Source organism: Myiozetetes cayanensis, unplaced genomic scaffold (genome assembly GCF_022539395.1).
Source record: "Myiozetetes cayanensis isolate MyiCay16 unplaced genomic scaffold, myiCay2020 scf24, whole genome shotgun sequence".
Classification (NCBI taxonomy): domain Eukaryota; kingdom Metazoa; phylum Chordata; class Aves; order Passeriformes; family Tyrannidae; genus Myiozetetes; species Myiozetetes cayanensis.
In genome coordinates this window covers 9,081,025-9,098,805 of record NW_026087456.1, presented here as the reverse complement: position 1 = coordinate 9,098,805, position 17,781 = coordinate 9,081,025, and the positions used below count along the sequence as shown (strand labels likewise).

Below are 17,781 nucleotides of genomic sequence, written 5' to 3'. Positions count from 1 at the left end.
TATGATAAAGCTCATCACTTTACCAACAAAAGCATTTTAACTGCTCAGCTCTCCTGGAATGGGGTACAAGATATAACAAGATAGCAGCCAAAAAAATCTCATACCTGGAGAGATCAATGTAGAGAGATTCCTGCATCATTCCTACTCAACAGTTCTGGGCTGTAGTTTTGCTCAGGGGTTTTAATTGCTCCACCACTGCCACTTTCTGAAAACTGTGATTTTTCTAAACAAAGATTGTTTAGTGATGTTCAGGGAGGGTTTCACAATGCACCTTTAACTCTGCACTTCGAGCGATACTCCTGCACATTGTGATCCGAGTATCTCATTTTCATCTGGTCTAAAATTAGTTCTCCCTTTTAGAAGTCTCTTTGAGTCTGTATTCTCTAGCTAACTTGCAAACTGAAATGAATTTATAATAGTAACTAAAAGGAAAACTGTGACTATTTCATGTTCCATTTGATTTGCTTATCAGTTACAATGTTATGAGAACAAATTGTCAAAATTATTCAAAACCCCCGCAAAGAAAACTGAGTTATAACTACAGCATACCAAAAAATCATGGTAATTTAACCACTACACATGCATTTAAAAAAAAAAATTATATATATATAAATAAAATAAAATAAAAAATAAATAAATAAACCCTAGCTGTGGATACTTCAATCCACACTCTGTGGTAAAAGCCAAGTGGTGACATGTCCGTTGCAGCTGTAGGCTATAAATAAACCCTGGACCAACTCATGGGTTCAGTTTGCAGGAGCAGACCTTGCATTTAAGCTGTAGAACTTTTCCTGTCAGTGCTAAGCTGTTACCTTGAAACAAAGTGCTGCCATTCAGTGTGTCTGGTCCTGCTCTACAGCTATGATACGCACACATCTGGGATTTTTACACTTGGGTTTTTCACAGGTGCCAGAAGAAGTTGGATTGAGGCTTGTGCAAGCACCATCTGCCAGATCTTATCAGAAAAGCTTCCCTCGCTGCCCACAGAAATGAAGGTACTTGAAAGCCCCTGGGAGGTATAAAAGATGCAGGCTGGCACTGATACTGCCCAGAAACACCTTGGCTGAGAATGGGGATCCTACAGCTTGTGCTAATCTTCATGTGCTTGAATTCCAGACTCCTCAAGGGACTGTACTCCTGCTGCATCCTTGAAGGACAAGAGGAGCGGAGACACCTGACTACTAGGAAGGCTCCGATTTGCAGGTCAGTGACCCTCATTGGAGGGGAAACACTGAACACCAGTGCCTTTACTTCTCGATCTCGTTCTGCCTTGACATACACATTTTGAAAAGCAGTATCCTTGGAAACACAACATAATCAGCTGGGGCTAAACATTCAGCTCCCATATATAGGCCTAGCACTAGTAGATTTGAGGTTGCATCATTTGCACCAGCAACATAGCTGAGTCCTCTAAGTCTTTCAAATGGCATAGAATAGGATTTTTAACAGTAAAGGTTTGAAGCAGTATCATGAGGGGTGCACTGTCTTTTCAGGAGAATAAATGTCAATGCATCAAAAGGTTGATTATCTCTCTTTAGAATGTGCAAGGAAGATTCTGAAATTACATTTATTTTAAGCAATAGAAGGCAAATAAGTTGTCGCATTATGACATGCACAAAAACCACTGCTCAAGGGAAGTGATAAATTTGTGACTGTGTAATATCCTGTTTGTGAGTCGTATCCTTTTGTTGTTTAAAAAAAAGAAAAAGGGAAAGGGAAATAGATGATAGTGGGATCTCTCTCAGAAAAAGAATTCCATTTTTGAATTTGACTTTACTTTTGCCAGTAAGCCTTTTTGCACTGTGCTGCCTACATGCAGCAGCAGCATTGTTAACCTTGCATGAAATACGCAGCCTTTAGTTTAAAAAATGTTCCTCTTGCTTTGATCCCTTCTTGCAAACCACAGTAATCAGCTGAATGGCCTCATCTCATTGATGGGAGCTGGTGATGCCATGCTCAAAAATGGGACTGAGTCTTGTCACTTAATGGGATAACAAGTGGTTGAAGTCATGTATTTAGAATGCTTCTCTGTATGTGAAGATTTCAACAATTCCTAAATTGCAATTATTCCTCAGGATTTTAACAAATTGTTCTCAACTCTCCCACACAAACAGTCTCCATTTTTTCCAGACTAAACCCACAGTAGCCATTCCTCAGAGCATCTCTCCAACTTCTACACGAATTCCCTTCTCCTTGTGAGGAGTCCTCAAACTCTCCACAGGGTCTGAGCATGAATAACTTCAGGAGGGAAAGGCAATGCTGATATACAGAGTTGTATCCCTTAAGCATGAGGGAACTTTACTTCAACTTTTGCAATTGCTGACTTAGGAATCAGTTCTGCCTAGAAAAGTAAGCGGGACTGGAAAGTGTTGTAATCTTGAGGAAATGTAAAACTTATTGCCTGGTACTCACAGAATTGATTATCCCCTTAAGTGCTTGGAATCCTCCAGTGACAGGGAAGACTTGCTCTTTCACATCAGCAATTCTTTCCAGCTTTGGAGAGAAAACACATGCAAACACGTGAATCATCTGGTAAACTAAATTCATCGCACTGATTTTCACCCCGAAATTTAAATGGATGTCTAAAAGCAACCCTCATCAACTCTGCAAAGAGAAGGACACTTGAGAGCTCTCTCACAGCTAACTATGAGTTTTCTAAACAGGAGGACTTATTAGTGTGACTGCAGCTAACAAAATGGTGGGTACCCATGGTGGCAAACATCACACTGAGGAAGCCTTTCAGGGCCTGTATCTTGGCACTGATTTCATTAACTGTCCAGAATTACCTTCCCTGTTTGTTCTGCCTTCCACTAAAAAGCCTTTCTCTGCGCCTTCTGTAGGAAGAGCCTTTCCTTTGGTTCTCTATTTAAGTCACTGATGGAACAGAGGTAGCTACAGCCTTCACTGAGACACAGCAACTCTGAAAGAGCTTTCAGTCAATGAAGGACAAGGATCCTGCATTCTTTTCTTTTACCCAAGGCTGTTAAAGGCTGCTTGAACCTTGTCTACGTCTCCTCTGTTCATGCAACCAGCACCCTGACCCGACTGCCATCCCAAACAGAGGGGTTTGCCTGCACCCTCTCTGCTACCAGCTCCCAGCTAGCAAGGGGATTTCCGAGGGGTCTCCTTGGCAGTGAGTAAGGCACCCACCCTTTCTATTTATGTCTGCATACACAATTGAGTGTGCTTCCTGAGCCAGAGAAGACATTATACTGCCTAATGTAAGTAAAATTAATTTCCCTACTAAGCATGAACTGTATACAACCCTGGGATGAGGTACTCTAAAGTATTAATGTTCGTATTCTTACCTGTTCTTGTTCAAAATCCTGGACACCAACACAGTAAACTCTCGCTCCCAGGTCTCTGGATTTCCTTGCCTGTCCCATAACAGAACAGAGGAATAAGCATTTTTTCATTCAACAGGCAGCACCCAAACTGCAGAATATGACATGCATTTCCAGCTCGTGCTCACCTCTTTCTCTGCATACAAGGGAATCTGACCATCCAGCTTGCCATCTGTCAGTGCAATGATGATACTAGAGAACCTCGAGGCTCCTTGCTTCTCAATTTGCACATTGGCCTGAAAATAAGAAAAAAAAATCATCCAGCTTAAAATTGCACCAGAACTTCTAACCAGAATGCATCTTCTAAGCATCAAATACAGCAACTGAAATAACACTCAGCCTCATCCTCAAACCCATCTCTCTTGACAGTCCTCTGCCTCCCTTGAACTCACTACCAGCTGGGAAACCCCTCACTGACAACTCCTTTCCAGTTGCCAGTGAGCCCCATCTCAAAAGCGCTGGAGTCACTAACCCATCAATCCTTGCCTACACTCACTTCTTCCAGGACAGGTCTCTTCTGATCCACTGTTAAGGTTTATGTTGCTACCTGCCAGATTTCAAATGCAGTCAGCAGGTTCCATGATACAAAAAAAACGGCCTAAAACTATTTATTTTTTTAAACAGCAACAAAACTCTCCTTGCCCAGCTTTTCAGCACACAGATCTCAGTTACAAACATGACTCCACAGGCACAGAGGAAGAACCCATTTATCTGTAAGAGTGAAAGCTTAGATCCTCACCTTCAGGGCCTAGACTTTCAGCAAAACTGCACAGTATACTTTAACTAAAAGAAATATAAGCAGTTGGGAACTCCGTAATTAAGGCCATCCAAAATTAAGAGCATTTGTCTTGCAAACACTGCTCTGTGCAGTAAAGTCTCCCCAGAGAGAGAGCTCTAGAAGATGCTGCAAGCCCCACAGCCCTCCAGAGCTGCGTGTGACTATTTACCATGTCATTGGTATGCTGGGTTAGCTCTGAGATTCACGACACAGACCCACACTTTGCTGGGAAGGAGCAAGTCAGAGAAATTCCATATGGCAAATTTCTGTGATGGCTAATCTTCTGCCTGGGATTTGCACAGTGTCTGGGCAACCCTGGGACCACTTAGGCAAGTAGAAAGATTTGAGCGTAACAGACTGAGGCATACAATCAATCCATTTATGTTACAGGTTGTTAACCAAAGGGTGAGAACACAGCATGTGTTGATTGCAAGAAGATGAGAAAAACCTACCTGTTTTAGTCCTTCATGTATATATGTCTCACCTGCTGGTATCACCTCCTCCAGATCCTTAAGACCTTTCTTGATTTTCTCTCTGCAAACAAAAAAAGATAAGAGACTTAGTGTGATCTGAAATGGGGAAAGGGGGTAGTTTGATCCTAAAGGAGATCTGAATTGGGAAGCTGTAAATGAGAGCCTTTAGCCGAGATCCCACATGGAGGCAGACTGTGTATTTGTGAGAGAAGTGTGGCACTGTGGGAACAGGTATTTCAGACCTAACTAAGTAACACAATATGCCTTAATGAGTCAAAGAGCTGGAGTTAAGGAAAATGTTCAGATGGAGCAGATATTGCAAAGAGGTGGCAAAGCCTCAGCATTTACATAGCCCAGCAGAAATTCTGTTACATTAAGTCTATTTTGCTCAGGTAAACCAACTTTGCTTCCAATCACACTGCAACTGAAGAACAAATCCTCTAAAACAGCAGTTCTATCCAGACTGAAATCTTACAGGTCAATATGTAGGAATTCAATCGGGTAGAACTCAACTGCAATAATAAAAATTTTCACCCTTAAAAAAATAACTATCAATAGGCAAATGCACCGTTTGCAAGACACCTTTTGTGCCCAAGGAAAAGAAGTGAGACTGAGGATAGTTTTTCATTCTTGGCTCTCACTACTTTTCTGGGTGACCTTTGATAAGGCATCACACTTACACAGGTCACAGCTCACTTAAATTTAACAGGAGAATATGGTTGCACTGTGATTTCTCAGGGGCACTCGGAACAGACCCATTTGCGTGACGCTCAGTGACTATGGGGATGAGAGTGGAGAAGTTGGTAGACAGCATGACAGGAATTATTTCCAGTGAAATGGGCACAAGTGGGGAAAAAAAAAAAGGTAGAGAGACTTTCCTTGAAAAAATCAGATCTGGAGTCTTCAGTCTTCTGTAAGCACAGTTCCAGTGAAGTCCATGGAAAGTTGTGGTAGGAAAGGACAAGTGAAAAATAAGTTGGGACAAAATTTGGGCTAGAATATAGAGAACACTATGACAAAACTAGGTGAGAAACGGGAACCCAGCAGGGGTGAGGAGATGGAGGGAAAACACATCACAGGATGCATGAAAGCTTTCCTTAGGCCAGACCAAATGAGAAAGAATGCATATGCCACACTGCCTGAATGCCACCCACTCATCATTTGTTCCACGAATGGGCTTCCTCTATGTTTAGCAGCTCTGTTCTAAAGTACAATCCGTAAGCTCCCCATCACAGGATCATAGAACTGGGGAGAGGAGAGGGTAAAAAAGAGAGAGATGTGGCACTGAATGTATAGAAGGGAACAAGTTATGTAAGATAATACAATCTGTTTGATCCAAATATTTTATATTCAGCATCTATAGAAACAACTTGCAAGTGATTATGTATGAACGCAGATTATAAACCACATAGTTGGAGCTTGCCAGAAATGAGTGGCAGCACATCACAGGCGTTAGCGCTCTGCTGCCAAGAAACAAGCAGCAACTCCAGTCCCAGTTTTCTGAAACAGATTTCATTTTGCAAAAATAGCTTTTGTACAATCAGTTCAGTTTTATTTATCTGCAACGTCTTGCGACCCGGTCACACAGTAATCTCTGGTGTTGCCAGGCCTCTGCCTACAAGGGGCTCCAGGAAAATTTTTGGCAGCATAAGCTCTTTTAGCTTCATGTAATCAGTCACCATCTCTTTTCCTCAGGGTACAGCCGCACTAGACAGACCCAGGCCAGATGTGAACAAGCACCGTGCATGCTGAGTCGGTCAGGTACCAGCGAGTCCTGGTTTGGATGTCAGGCGCCCAGTGTGGGTGCAGGACTTAGGCCCAGCAGCCAGCAGGTGAGGTGGACTCTATCACGCTAAAACTCACCCCCAGCCGGTTTAGAAGGGTGGGCAGGGGAGCTCACGTCTGCCTGCACCATTTTCATAAGGGGACTCTCTGCAGTCAACCAGCCACAGCACTTGGGAACCCAATTCCTGCTGTTCAGTGCTCTCACAACTTCCCTTTCTCTAGTTTCTGTAATTACTTTTGGTAGCTGCAGAAATCCCCAGAGAAGGACTGGTTGTGTAACTCATCTGTACCGAGACAGCAGTCCTGCCCTTGGCTTGGGTGCCTGGACACAGAGCAGCACAGCTCGGGAACAGTAACAAAGGCTGAGGGGCTGCTGGCTTCTTAGTGCTATCTAGACATGGGAGGGAGGTAGAAAAGGCAGACAGAATCCGCAACTTGCAGCCTGCCGGGGTTTGGGCTGAGCAAGTGCAAATTTAATCTGTCTTCCCCATTCAGCATATGCCCTGCAGCCCATCTCTGTGTTTTAGCACAGATACAACTAATTTTTAATAGCTATCCTATCTCCTCTTTCTCTAAGCTGTGTAACTGCCTCAGACAGCTCTTGCAGCAGCAGCCAGTTAAACACAGCTGTTAACATCCATGCAGTTTCCAGAAGGAGTATTCTTAGCTTCTCTGGGTGGGGTACAGTGTCCTGTATGTCTTCACCATGTCGCATTCCACCTACTGAGTTATCTAAGTGTGTTGAGTGTACAAGCGCTGGCAGCAGATGGTGGCTCTCACTGAGCAGGTATTTATGGTGAGGAATGAGGCCGTGTGCTGCAAGGCAACGGGCTGATCCCTAACCAACGAAGACAAACAAAAAAGGTATTTGGGGTTTGCTGCTAAGAAGGAAGGACAGTAAACAGGAAAACACCAATTGGTTAGTGAAACCAAGAGGGAGGAAGTGTTCTTTGACGGAAAAGGGGACGGCTCTGTCCCTGACAACGTGAGTTGTCATACTGCTGAAAGGAAACCCCACATATCAGCCTCCTCGGATGTGTCATTTGGAGGACATTCATGCTTTCTATGCCTCTTAAATACTACAAAGGTTTTGGTTCAATTATAATAATTACTCTGCTTCAAACTTGAGGCCTCCTGCACAGGCTTCAGATGGAAACCACATCAGCTGCCGACTCTGCTGTACTTCATACACCCCACAGAACACACTCTCTGCAGATGGCTTTATTCTGGCAAGCTGCTTGGACCCATGCGCAGGGGCAGCTCATGTGACCAAGGCTGCAAGCATATCCATGTCCTACACACCCCTGTGAAACCAGGAGCAGTCAGTGTGCCACCAGACTACAGACGAGAACAGGATGGTACGGTTGGTCACCTATCAGGTACTCAAGTGTTCTATCTTCCCCCCTTCATTAACCCAACCTTTTTATCTCCAGCAAGAGTTTCACCCAGGCAAAGAAAGCAGGGCTAGTCCTGGCCACTGGCACCAGTCAGTGCTGCAGAAGCAGGTTTACAGAAACCAGCACAATTGGCCAAAATTGCACAGGCAACGTTGTGCCAGCTGGATGGTATTTGTGAGTCTATCTGCTTTCCCAAACCACTTGCTTTCCAACACTGAGCCCCAAATGTGAATGCACCAATCTCTGTTTACCACTTAGTGCACAATTTGCAGCTGAACTTCACTGACGTGCATGTCCCAAATGGGCTGTAACCACTGTGAGAAGGCTTTTCCATCTGAGTCTTGTTGTTATTCTATGTATTTGTTACAGCACTTTCTGCAGTGTGATTAACAGTGACTTGTTTCCAGAGTTTGTCACATAGTATTGCTCAAAGTCACAAAATATTTAGGAATTCAAGGGCTTTGGCCCTATGGTGTGGCTTTCTTTATATCCACAGCTTTATTGTGCAGTAAACCCAGCAAGAATTTTTTTGCAAACAACCAGAAGCCTAAGGCTTTCAAAATAAAAAATACTGCCTTACTTTGATCTAACTGCTAGGAAGGAATTGTGGTTTTCTGACATTTGGGAATTAGCAAGTGAGGGCAAAAAACCACGCCTGCAAGTCCAGAGTGCACATAACAAACTGAGGCCATAATAGCCCATAAGCACACACACACCCCCATGCCCAGAACTGCACTTAACATCCTCATCTTCTGTTGGAAACAATGGGAGTCACAGTTTCACGGATTCTCCTCTGTTGATTTCTTTAATATTTAAAAAGACAGCTGTTCCAACCCTATCTATCCATTCTTGCCTATGTACATATGGTCACAGTAACTAGTCTCCTTCCCATTTTCCTTGTAATTCTTCCTGAACAGTAAGGGTGGCACTTTCTTTCCTCTGGCACACTCACAAAAGCATCAGTCAACCTTGCACTACAGCCAAGTCCCCCAAGGGAACCCACTAGAACTCCAGAGGTTTTTTCTGTGCTTTAAACAAGGCTTACGAGAAAAACACGGCTCTGTCCGTGGCTCCAAGCATGCCACAGACAGGCAATGAAAAAGGCACTTGTGTTCCTGTGGCAGGGTTCCAGCATCCTGCCCAGCATTCCAAGTGGTCTGTATGCTATCAGTGCTGGCTCTTGTGCTTGATAAGGAACAGGCCACTAACAGGCCTATTGTAATGGAGAGAAAGGACCTCACTGACTTCAGAACAGGCTCAAGTGTCCTCTCCTGACCCTTCTTAAGCCATCTGGAAGTGGCTGTTCTCAAGTCAGACCACTTTTGAAACGCTAAAACAGGAGGGGCTTAGAATTGGATTTTTAGGCATCTCAGATGTCAGCTACATTTCTGTCTGTTGCCAATGACAGGTCTTCTAGGAAGTCTTGTACTTGCTGTTATGTATTATTTAAAACAATCAAAATAGGTTCTGGACAGAAGGGAGAGGTCGTGCTGTTTTTGACATGGCTGAGAGAATACTGAAGGACTCTTGACAGCCATGCCACTGTCCACTGCCAAAAGCACTCATTCCACAAGATCATTTCCCAGTTCATGTGATTCCAGTAATTATTTTTGCAACTTTCTCTTCTCTACCTGGTTTTCTCCTTCTGTCTCCCCCCCCGCCATCATCCTTGAGCCATCCTAGCTGCTAATCTTTACTTGCTTTAGAAATCAGAGCAAACAGCTTTGAATTCCAATGCCTTTGAAACCATCAACTGGAAGAAGAGTTCAGGCACACAGGTACATCGTCACGGTGCCAGGAAGACTTCCCACCCTTCAAGTGGCACCAACTTCACTGTATAAACTAGATTCTGAAGTCCTGATTAGGAAATACAAACCAGAATATCTACCTTATGTGAGATTACAGAAAGCATTTATTTACTTTAGGCTTTTCCTAGAGATGAAAAAAATCCTGAAAACTTATCTACAGACGTGGCTTTACAACAGTAAATGCAAGAACCATTCTCCTGCTAGGCCAAGGGAGATGCAGAATCATGCAGAGACGAAAACACTACTGGTGCTTGTTCTGCAAAGCAGTGGCAGAGTTAACATCAAGGATTTGTTTCCCATCATTCCACTCCTTCCTTTTTTTAAAAGGCTATCCACTGATATGGTCACCAAATTAAACCAGCTCTGCATGGAGGCTTCACGACTAGCCACCACTTAGAGGTATCAGCTGCTGTTCCATATCTGTTACTGCTCCTCTGGTTCAGTGAGAGCCCATGGGGTGATGGAGGGGGAATTTAAAAGCAGTGCACTAACCTGTCTCCAGTGAGTGGCATAATGACGTGTGCCTGGGTGGAAAACACGATAAACGATAATCTCATCTTGGGGCTTTAGAAAAGGGAAAGAGGGAGAAAATATGTATTTTAGAGAAACATATAGCTGCACAGCATTTCATTCACTATTTCAGGCTTCATTCACATCATCTTTACCCTCCAGCTTCTTCGGAACATACTTTTGAACTACAAACCCAAAAGGAGAGGAATTAAAAGATTTCTGCCCATCTTTTCCTTACCTAGATGCTTTGAGAACAAAGTAGCAGAATTGCTACTCTCTCCTACTTAATTAGAGTCCAAGATATGGAACCAGAACTCCCATGATACGATCTCCCCACACACAGAAGGTAACGCACATCCTTTGGTATTGTTGTTGTCGCTGGTGTAACACAAAGCCAGGGACATAGATGCAGAGTTCCCCCTGCTCTGGGGATTACCCACAGACACATTTCCTCTTTTCTTCCAGGCTGACACACTGTCAATTTCCAACTGTGCGCTTTGGTCATCAAATCACCCCAGTCACAGAACTAGCGCCTGATGACTGCCTCAACCCCAAAAAAGCTGCACGTGCACTCTTCCAGAGTAAGTCTGGTTTTGTTTTGGTGACAGAGCTGTGAGACTGGCGATCAACTTCCCTTAAAATATCCAAGGAAATATCACAGTAAAATGCAATATTGTACAAATTGACTTTATCGAGGAATTCAATCTTTTTTTAAGAAGCTAACCCGTCTCTTTGAACAAGGTTACAGGGAATCATGCAATTAGCAGCGGGAAATGCTTAAGAACTGCCTGATGCTCTGGAAGCCCAAGACAGGAACTTTACTAAGGTAATTTGTAACACCTCTCCTACCTGCTTTTAATTTTTATTCACTACAATTCCAATACATTCAGTAACTTTGTAATTCATTGTATATATGTATCAGCATTAATTAATCATGTTCATGTTCGTAAGGACGTAAAACCTGTAAAGCTGAACGACCCTATGTTATTAGTTCACTGATGTCAATGATGCAACTTCAAATTATTTGACATCATGGGAATGTAAGTATTGCAAGACTGCACAGAATTGCACAGACCTTGGATTTAAAATCCATCCTTGCAGTCTTATCCGTAATGGCTCTGAATACAAAACTCTCAGATGCTCTAAATTAAATCAGAATCGAAACCATGGGATTATCAATCTTTTTAGTTGCAAAATGCTTGCAATCCCAGTCTCTGGTAATTGCATCGTCTAGCAATTATCATGAGACTTCACTGTTTGAGATGCAACTCTGTGTGCAATAACCTCCAAGTTCTGTTTTATTCAACTTCTCTTTAGGCCACCACAGAACTATCGTCTCCACGAGCCATCCCATCCTTGCTCTGCTCCGCGAGTGCTCGGGACACTGGCACCATGAGGCAGCCAGACCTCCATGCAACTGTTGCAAGAGGGAGTGTCACTTGGCTGGAGAAGATGCTGAACTGAAAGACTTCCCCTGAACCAGCACCACCCTTCTCAGGGAGGGCAAATGTTTTACCACTTAGTCCAAAGAAGTGCTGGTTCAGTATCTCCTCAGGCTCTATTTTAACCGTTTTCTTTTAACTCTAGAGCTCACAAAACTACTTTCTAAAGTTTCTGTTGTCCCTTTCAACAGAAGTTTTACAGAAGTTTAAAGATGATTTGCTCTTTACAAGATGAAGATGTTTAATTATACAAGCCTAATTGTATCCCTTTATTAGCAAGCCAAGATCACAACTGCACACTGCACTGTTCTCCTTAACAAAACCTACCACACTATCTCTGCCCATCTAGGGGAGGACTCCTTTGGTTTATTCTGAGTTTTGTTGTGAGTCTTGTTTTAAAGCAAAATGCTGCATCCCAGCAATCCTCAGTCAGTCAGGTTTCACAGCAGCCGTTTCAACTGGAGCAGGACTTGCCAGACAACACTGCTGGCAGTAACAAAGTTCATTACAGGTATGTACAACAAATGCATTGTTACATGGCATGGGCTCCCTGTGGGCTTGAGGTTTAACACTGTTCTCTTCCTTCTGACCTGCATCATATATGTACACATATAGAAACATGCTACTTTATAAAGATCTCCAAACACAGCATATGAACAGTATTCCATCAGAAATGAGGCACATGGCTTGTGGAACAAGAAGTTTAAAAAACTATCAAATCACATCTTAGAGTTAAATATTTAAAGATGCATATTACCACCTTTTTGCTGAGCTCCAAGCAGGAGAAAAAAAAGTGAAAGTTTCCAATATTTTCCAGCACTTTGGGTCTCAGAAGCCAAACTTTATGGTGTTTGTGAACATCCCCTAAGCTTGCAAAAGCACGGGAGGGGTGTTTAACACAGCCCAGAATTATTACCACAGCATCACCCCGGGTGTTACAGGCAGCACCACGCACCTCACAAATCTTTCTGTCAGCTGACGTACAAAATCAAAAATCTCATTCCAGTTCGTTGCCACGCTCCCAGACCTGAAAGGGAAAACCACAGCATATAAGCGGCCTGATCTCGGGTGACATTTCGGGGAGAAGCTTACAATATTCGCTGTTCCAAACACCTGGAGTCACGGCCAGCCCGGCTGGGATCGGCATTCGCCGGTAAGTTTATCGCGATTTGTCGCGGTCCACGCCGTGAGGCGGCCCCGACCTGACTCCCCCGCCTCCCTGAGGGCGATCGCGGCCGCCGCGAGATGAGAGGGGCGGCAGATGCTGCGGCTTTCGCTCCTTCAACATGCCCGGCCACAAACACCCCTCTGGGGAGAACTTCCGACGTCCCTGTCCGAATCCGCGACCGGCCGGCGTGCAGCGAGGTCCGGCGGGATCCGCGAACTTCCCGCCGAGCTCCTCTCGGAGACTCCCCTCAGAGCCGCTGAGCGCGCGCGCGGCCCCTCAGCGCTCCCCCGCGCACGCGGCCCTCAGCGCTCCCCCCGCGCACGCGGCCCTCAGCGCTTCCCCGCCCGCGCTCCCGCGCACGCGGCCTCAGCGCTCCCCCGCGCACGCGGCCCTCAGCGCCCCCGCGCGCGGGTCCTCAGCCCGCCACGGCCACCCCGCGCGCGCAGCCCCTCAGACCCCGAACAAAAGCGGCGCCGCCGCCGCCCCCGCTATCCGATGGCGGCGATGCCCCCCTCCCGTCTCTCTTCCTCCTCCCTTACTTGTCCAACACGAAGTACATATCGAAGGCTCCGTGGCACGATGGCTCGCCCGCGGCCGGCACGGCGACAGCGGGCGGCGGCAGCAGCAGCAGCAGCAGCAGCTGCAGGGGCACGGCCCCCGCCATGGAGCCTGCGGGCGGCGGAGAGCGGAGGCGGGCACTGCCGTCCTACCGCTCGCCGGAGTGGCCGCTCCTCGTCACCGCCGCCGTGGATCACCCGGCCCGGCCCGGCCCGCCCTCCCCGCGCCGCCTGGGGCGGGGGACGGGCCGGGCGGGCTCGCACCGCCCCCGCTAGCCATGGCGACCCCGCGCGCGAGCCCGGGCCGTGCCCCACGCCCGGGAGGGACACCTTGAGTCGTGTAGCTGCCGGCATTCCCCGTGTGCCATGGATTAAGCCCCAAGTAAACGTAATGTTCAGGGGAGTTGGGGGGTTTGTGTGCACAAACGCCTCAGTATTGTGGGGGTTTTAAACAAAGACAACAACAAAAAATGACCTAACGGGGATCATATGTCTCCCATAGGCCGTGGAGGTGAATCAGACACATTGTCTGCTCCAAAAAGGATCTTGAGGCTCTTCCCTCTGCAAGAGGAGATGGGGAAGTCAGAGTCACAGTCATCCTGCCGGAGAGTTTTCCTTTCATCCGATTTCATCCCGTTTCCTGCCGTCTCTGGATGGTTTCCTGAAGCCACAGTGCTCTGACCTGACACGTCCATGTCAGAGTGCCTTCTCTGTGCAGATCTGAACGCCAAGCATCTGTGTGATGTAAGTTGGAAATTTTGTGAAACTCCGTGGACCAACAGTGATTTATGTCAGCCAGAGATCTGGCTCATGAAGTTCTTAATGTCTTAGAGCAGCAAGGCCAAAGGTTAAGCAAGCAGTGTTTTACAGTCCCTGTGGATGCACAAAACATGAAAGATTAAGGACAGAGCAGCCTGTGCTTTGCCAAAGACACAACCAAAGGAAAGGCCATGCAGTGCTGCCTCTCCCTCTCCACAGGGGCATGTGAAACAGAAGAGCAGGCTTGCTGAGCTTCCCAAAAACAGCTGCACTCCAGCTTTCTGAGCTGCATGAGTCCTCCCCAAGCCCCGTGAGCACTTGCCTTGCCTGGGAGTACGTGTCATGTTATCCAGATGTTGGAAATCTTGCTTCAGGCACATGTGACCCACTGTTTGGAATGAGCCACTCCTGCCAGTTTGCTCTTTTCTTGTTTCCAAGTGTGTGGATTCCTCTTTTAGGCTGTGGTTTCTGCTGAAGTAGCAGATAAATCGTGCCTGTTTTGCTGGAATGGCTGGATGAGAGAGAGACGCAGAGGAGGTACAGGGCAGTGGATCGTGGCTATCTGCCTGTGTTTGGCTTCATTTGCACAAGGGCCCAGAGCCTCCTTTCCTGGTTCCCAGAACTCATTAGCCAATGCTTGGCTCTGTCCCAGCCTCCTCCAGCATCCCAGCGCTGCGTAAACCTTGGCCCAGGGATGGGCGTTTCTCCCTGTGTGCACACACAAACCCTCAGGAAAGCTGCTTCCTGGAGCTGAGCTGGTATCTTGATGATATCCAAAGAGCTGGATAGGGCATCAGCAGCTTGTCAGTGCCGAGACAAAGATCATGTTGCAGCAGCAGGAGGGGACTGCTCGTGCTCTTGGCTGCATGGAGGGAACCAGGCTGGGTGCAGACCTCTGCCACTGAGTCTCCCGCTGCCTCTTGATGTTAGTCCCACATCTGGAGAAGCAACAGGTGGCTCCCGCTCCTTGGCCTGTTGGTCTGGAGTGGAGCTCACAGGACCTCCTTTACACTGTTTTCTTGTGCTATACTATTCCCTGGTGGCTGGGACAGCAGGGAAAACAGAGGGACAGGGGGTAACTGTCCTCGGTCATTCAAAACAGAACTCTTAAATAAATACAGCTTTAAAGTAACCCAGCACTAGAAGCAGAAGTTTTCACATGAAAGGTCGATGTGCAAATGAACACAAACTCATTGCCAAGAGAAAGTAGTAAACAGAACAGCTTACAGCACCTTTGGGGTTATACAGTTCCCTTCTTTGTCTCCAGTATTTGCAGATGATTTCCCCACATGTGGTCGTGTAACATCTACCCACTCCCACCTTCTTTTTGGCCCAAGCCAGTCGGGAAGAGCTCAGGCAGGCAATACGAGTGCCAAACCAAACTTGGTGTATTTTAGGAGTGAGCAGTTGGAGCGAAAAGTCACTCTCAGTGTAACCTGACTGTAAGCCTGGTCCCGCCCTGGGTCCTCGGGAATGCTGCAGCAGAAAGGTGGCGTCTAGGGGGGGAAAATCCTTCATTGCTGCGGTGAGGTGACCTTGGGACCAGAGTCAAACAGCAGCTCGGCAGCCGCACAGGCTGCCTTTTCCATACAATACAGAGGGTCAGGAAGGCTTTGTTGCTTGACAAATCCAGTTCTGGTCCAGGATACCTCTGCCCAACAGCCGTGAGCCAGCCTGCTTTCTGCGGTATGCTCAGCGATTGCCAAAATTTTGTCGGGGAAAAATGAAACTTGGGTGTGTCTGTGTGTGAGGCTGCACAGCTGATTAATTAAATCTCCTTTCTGACTAAGATCTGGGATTGCTGTTCTACCAAATGATCCCAGAGCAGCATGAAAGGGGGGAGCTGGAGGTCCAGTGCTTCACAGCACTGGCATCAGCTAGCACTTCCAGACGCCCTGAACTGTGCAAACCCAAGGTCAGGTGATGCTGATGGGAACCCTTGAGTTATTCCAGCTTAAAACAGATTTTGACTTCGGGCAGCTTACAGAAAAATATTTTTTTTCTCTCCTCACAGGATATGAACCACACATGGAAGTCTCATGCTTTGTAAAAAGATAGAGAAATCAGAAGGACCCCAGCAGTTATACAACGTGCAGGAGCTGTTTGGAAGCTGCCTCCTGAAGGATTAGGTACAAATCCTTTTTCCTTTACAGCTGTAGCCTCATGTCTGTGCTCATCCTGCAAAGCAGTGTAGAAATGAATAAATAAAAAGGACAGCATTAAGTAATAAAGGAACTCTCATGTCCCTGTGGTGCTGCATGCATCACCCGGATGGAAACTATCTGTCTAGACAAATTTGGGAATTATGCAAGCTCAGAATTCCTGAATAAGCCTTCTTTTCCAAGATCATGAAGCATTCTCAGTACCCGCTGAAAATACATATGAAAACGCAGAGGGGTAAAAAAGCCCTCAATTCTGAAAACTAAGAAACCTAAAGACTAGCAGTATGGATGAGGGAAGGTAGAAATGTGGGAATACAGAGTGATGTCCCTGCTGTGTGCACACTGACCCATTGGCTGCCCTGAGGAGCCGGAGATGATCCTGGGACTCACTCCTGGTTCAGCAGAGGTGGAGCAGGCTCTGTTGTTCTTTGGTGTGTTTCTCTGCTGGTGGATGCCCTGCACCGGACACTGCTCGTGCCCACTTTTCTAGAGCTGTTTGTTTCCACAGCGCTCGGATGAGCAGAAGGAATGAAAACAAAGAGGGAAATATGGGCTGCCCTGGTGCAAACCACCACAGAATAAAAATAAATCCCTCTTGGCCCAGGAGAGCAAAAAAAAATAGCAGGACAGAAAACATGGAAATGCTGCTGTGGCCCAGGAGCTGCTGCTGGCTCAGAGCAGCGCCCAAGGATCACCAGGACTGGGAGTTTAGCACAACTCTAGAGTTGCAGTGACCCTTTTTGGTCTTGTCAGGAAATAACGGCCCAACCAGAGGAGACAGAGGAATTCTGCCTGCAGAGCAATGCATCCCAGAAACAGGGCAACACATTTCTGAGGAGTATATGGAGAGAAATATTTTTTAAAAAGCACAGGTCGTGATTCCACAACCACCCAGTTCGTGACAGTTTTATCATTAACTCCATAGGAACAGGACAAAACCCTCCTGTGGTGACAGACATCACTTGTGCTCAGTTTGGGGTCACACTGGGTGAAAAGGGGCTGATGTTTATCCATCCAGCCTGACCCCTTTGCCGCTGCAGAGGAGAGAGAGGGCATTGTACTGTGAAGTCCCTTGTGTCCTCCCAGGACCAGGGGAGAACAAGGAAAGAGCAATTGGAAGGATGAATGATAAAACAACTGCTTGTACTACTGTTAGGGGGCAATTAGGTCAATATTTACGCAGGAGCAATGGGCTGCAGCAGGACAGCACTCACGAGCCACCGTTGGGTCAGCAGCCCAAAAAGCAGATGTGCCAATTTCCTGTCTTTGATGATGATGGGCCCTAATTACACCAGAGCTGTGGCAACGTCCTTTCTTGTGTACGACCCCTAATTCGGTTTCATGAAGTCATCTGTGCCAGGTTCTTCCGGAGTGCGAGGCTGAGTGAGTGACAGCCACAGAAAACCATGTGCCCCACAGAAGCAGTGTGCCCAAACAGCTGGGCCATGCTTTGACCCAACACAGTTCAAGTGTGGGCCAACCAAAACTGTCCTTGGGATTTGGGTCTATTCCTTGGCTTGCTTTACCTCTTGCAGGTTATCGTGCCTGCTGATGAGGAGGTGTGGGCTGGGGGAGACATTGCGGGAGGTATGTGGGCA

At 46.5% G+C, this 17,781-nt stretch overlaps 1 protein-coding gene and 1 long non-coding RNA gene across 3 annotated transcripts in view; one reads left to right on the top strand and one right to left on the bottom strand.

Annotated features, from left to right (window-relative positions):
- The window catches only part of ANTXR2 (ANTXR cell adhesion molecule 2), a 78,901-nt gene extending 65,464 nt beyond the window's left edge, over positions 1-13,437 (bottom strand). Inside the window, exons 1-7 of one of the 2 annotated variants that reach the window (XM_050320633.1) lie at positions 13,245-13,437; positions 12,493-12,564; positions 10,078-10,149; positions 4,575-4,656; positions 3,473-3,580; positions 3,309-3,377; positions 2,413-2,493 (exon numbers count right to left, since the gene is read on the bottom strand). In XM_050320633.1, coding sequence (XP_050176590.1) covers positions 2,413-2,493; positions 3,309-3,377; positions 3,473-3,580; positions 4,575-4,656; positions 10,078-10,149; positions 12,493-12,564; positions 13,245-13,369 — 609 coding nt within the window. In that variant the 5' untranslated portion in view covers positions 13,370-13,437. The remainder of the gene's footprint in view (positions 1-2,412; positions 2,494-3,308; positions 3,378-3,472; positions 3,581-4,574; positions 4,657-10,077; positions 10,150-12,492; positions 12,565-13,244) is intronic. The other variant, XM_050320634.1, reaches the window with a different exon arrangement.
- LOC126642762 (uncharacterized) lies at positions 12,463-16,224 on the top strand. Its single transcript, XR_007629536.1, has 3 exons — positions 12,463-12,690; positions 13,765-14,006; positions 16,036-16,224. It is a non-coding gene; the product is annotated as an uncharacterized LOC126642762 (long non-coding RNA).
- Positions 16,225-17,781: the final 1,557 nt, after the last annotated feature.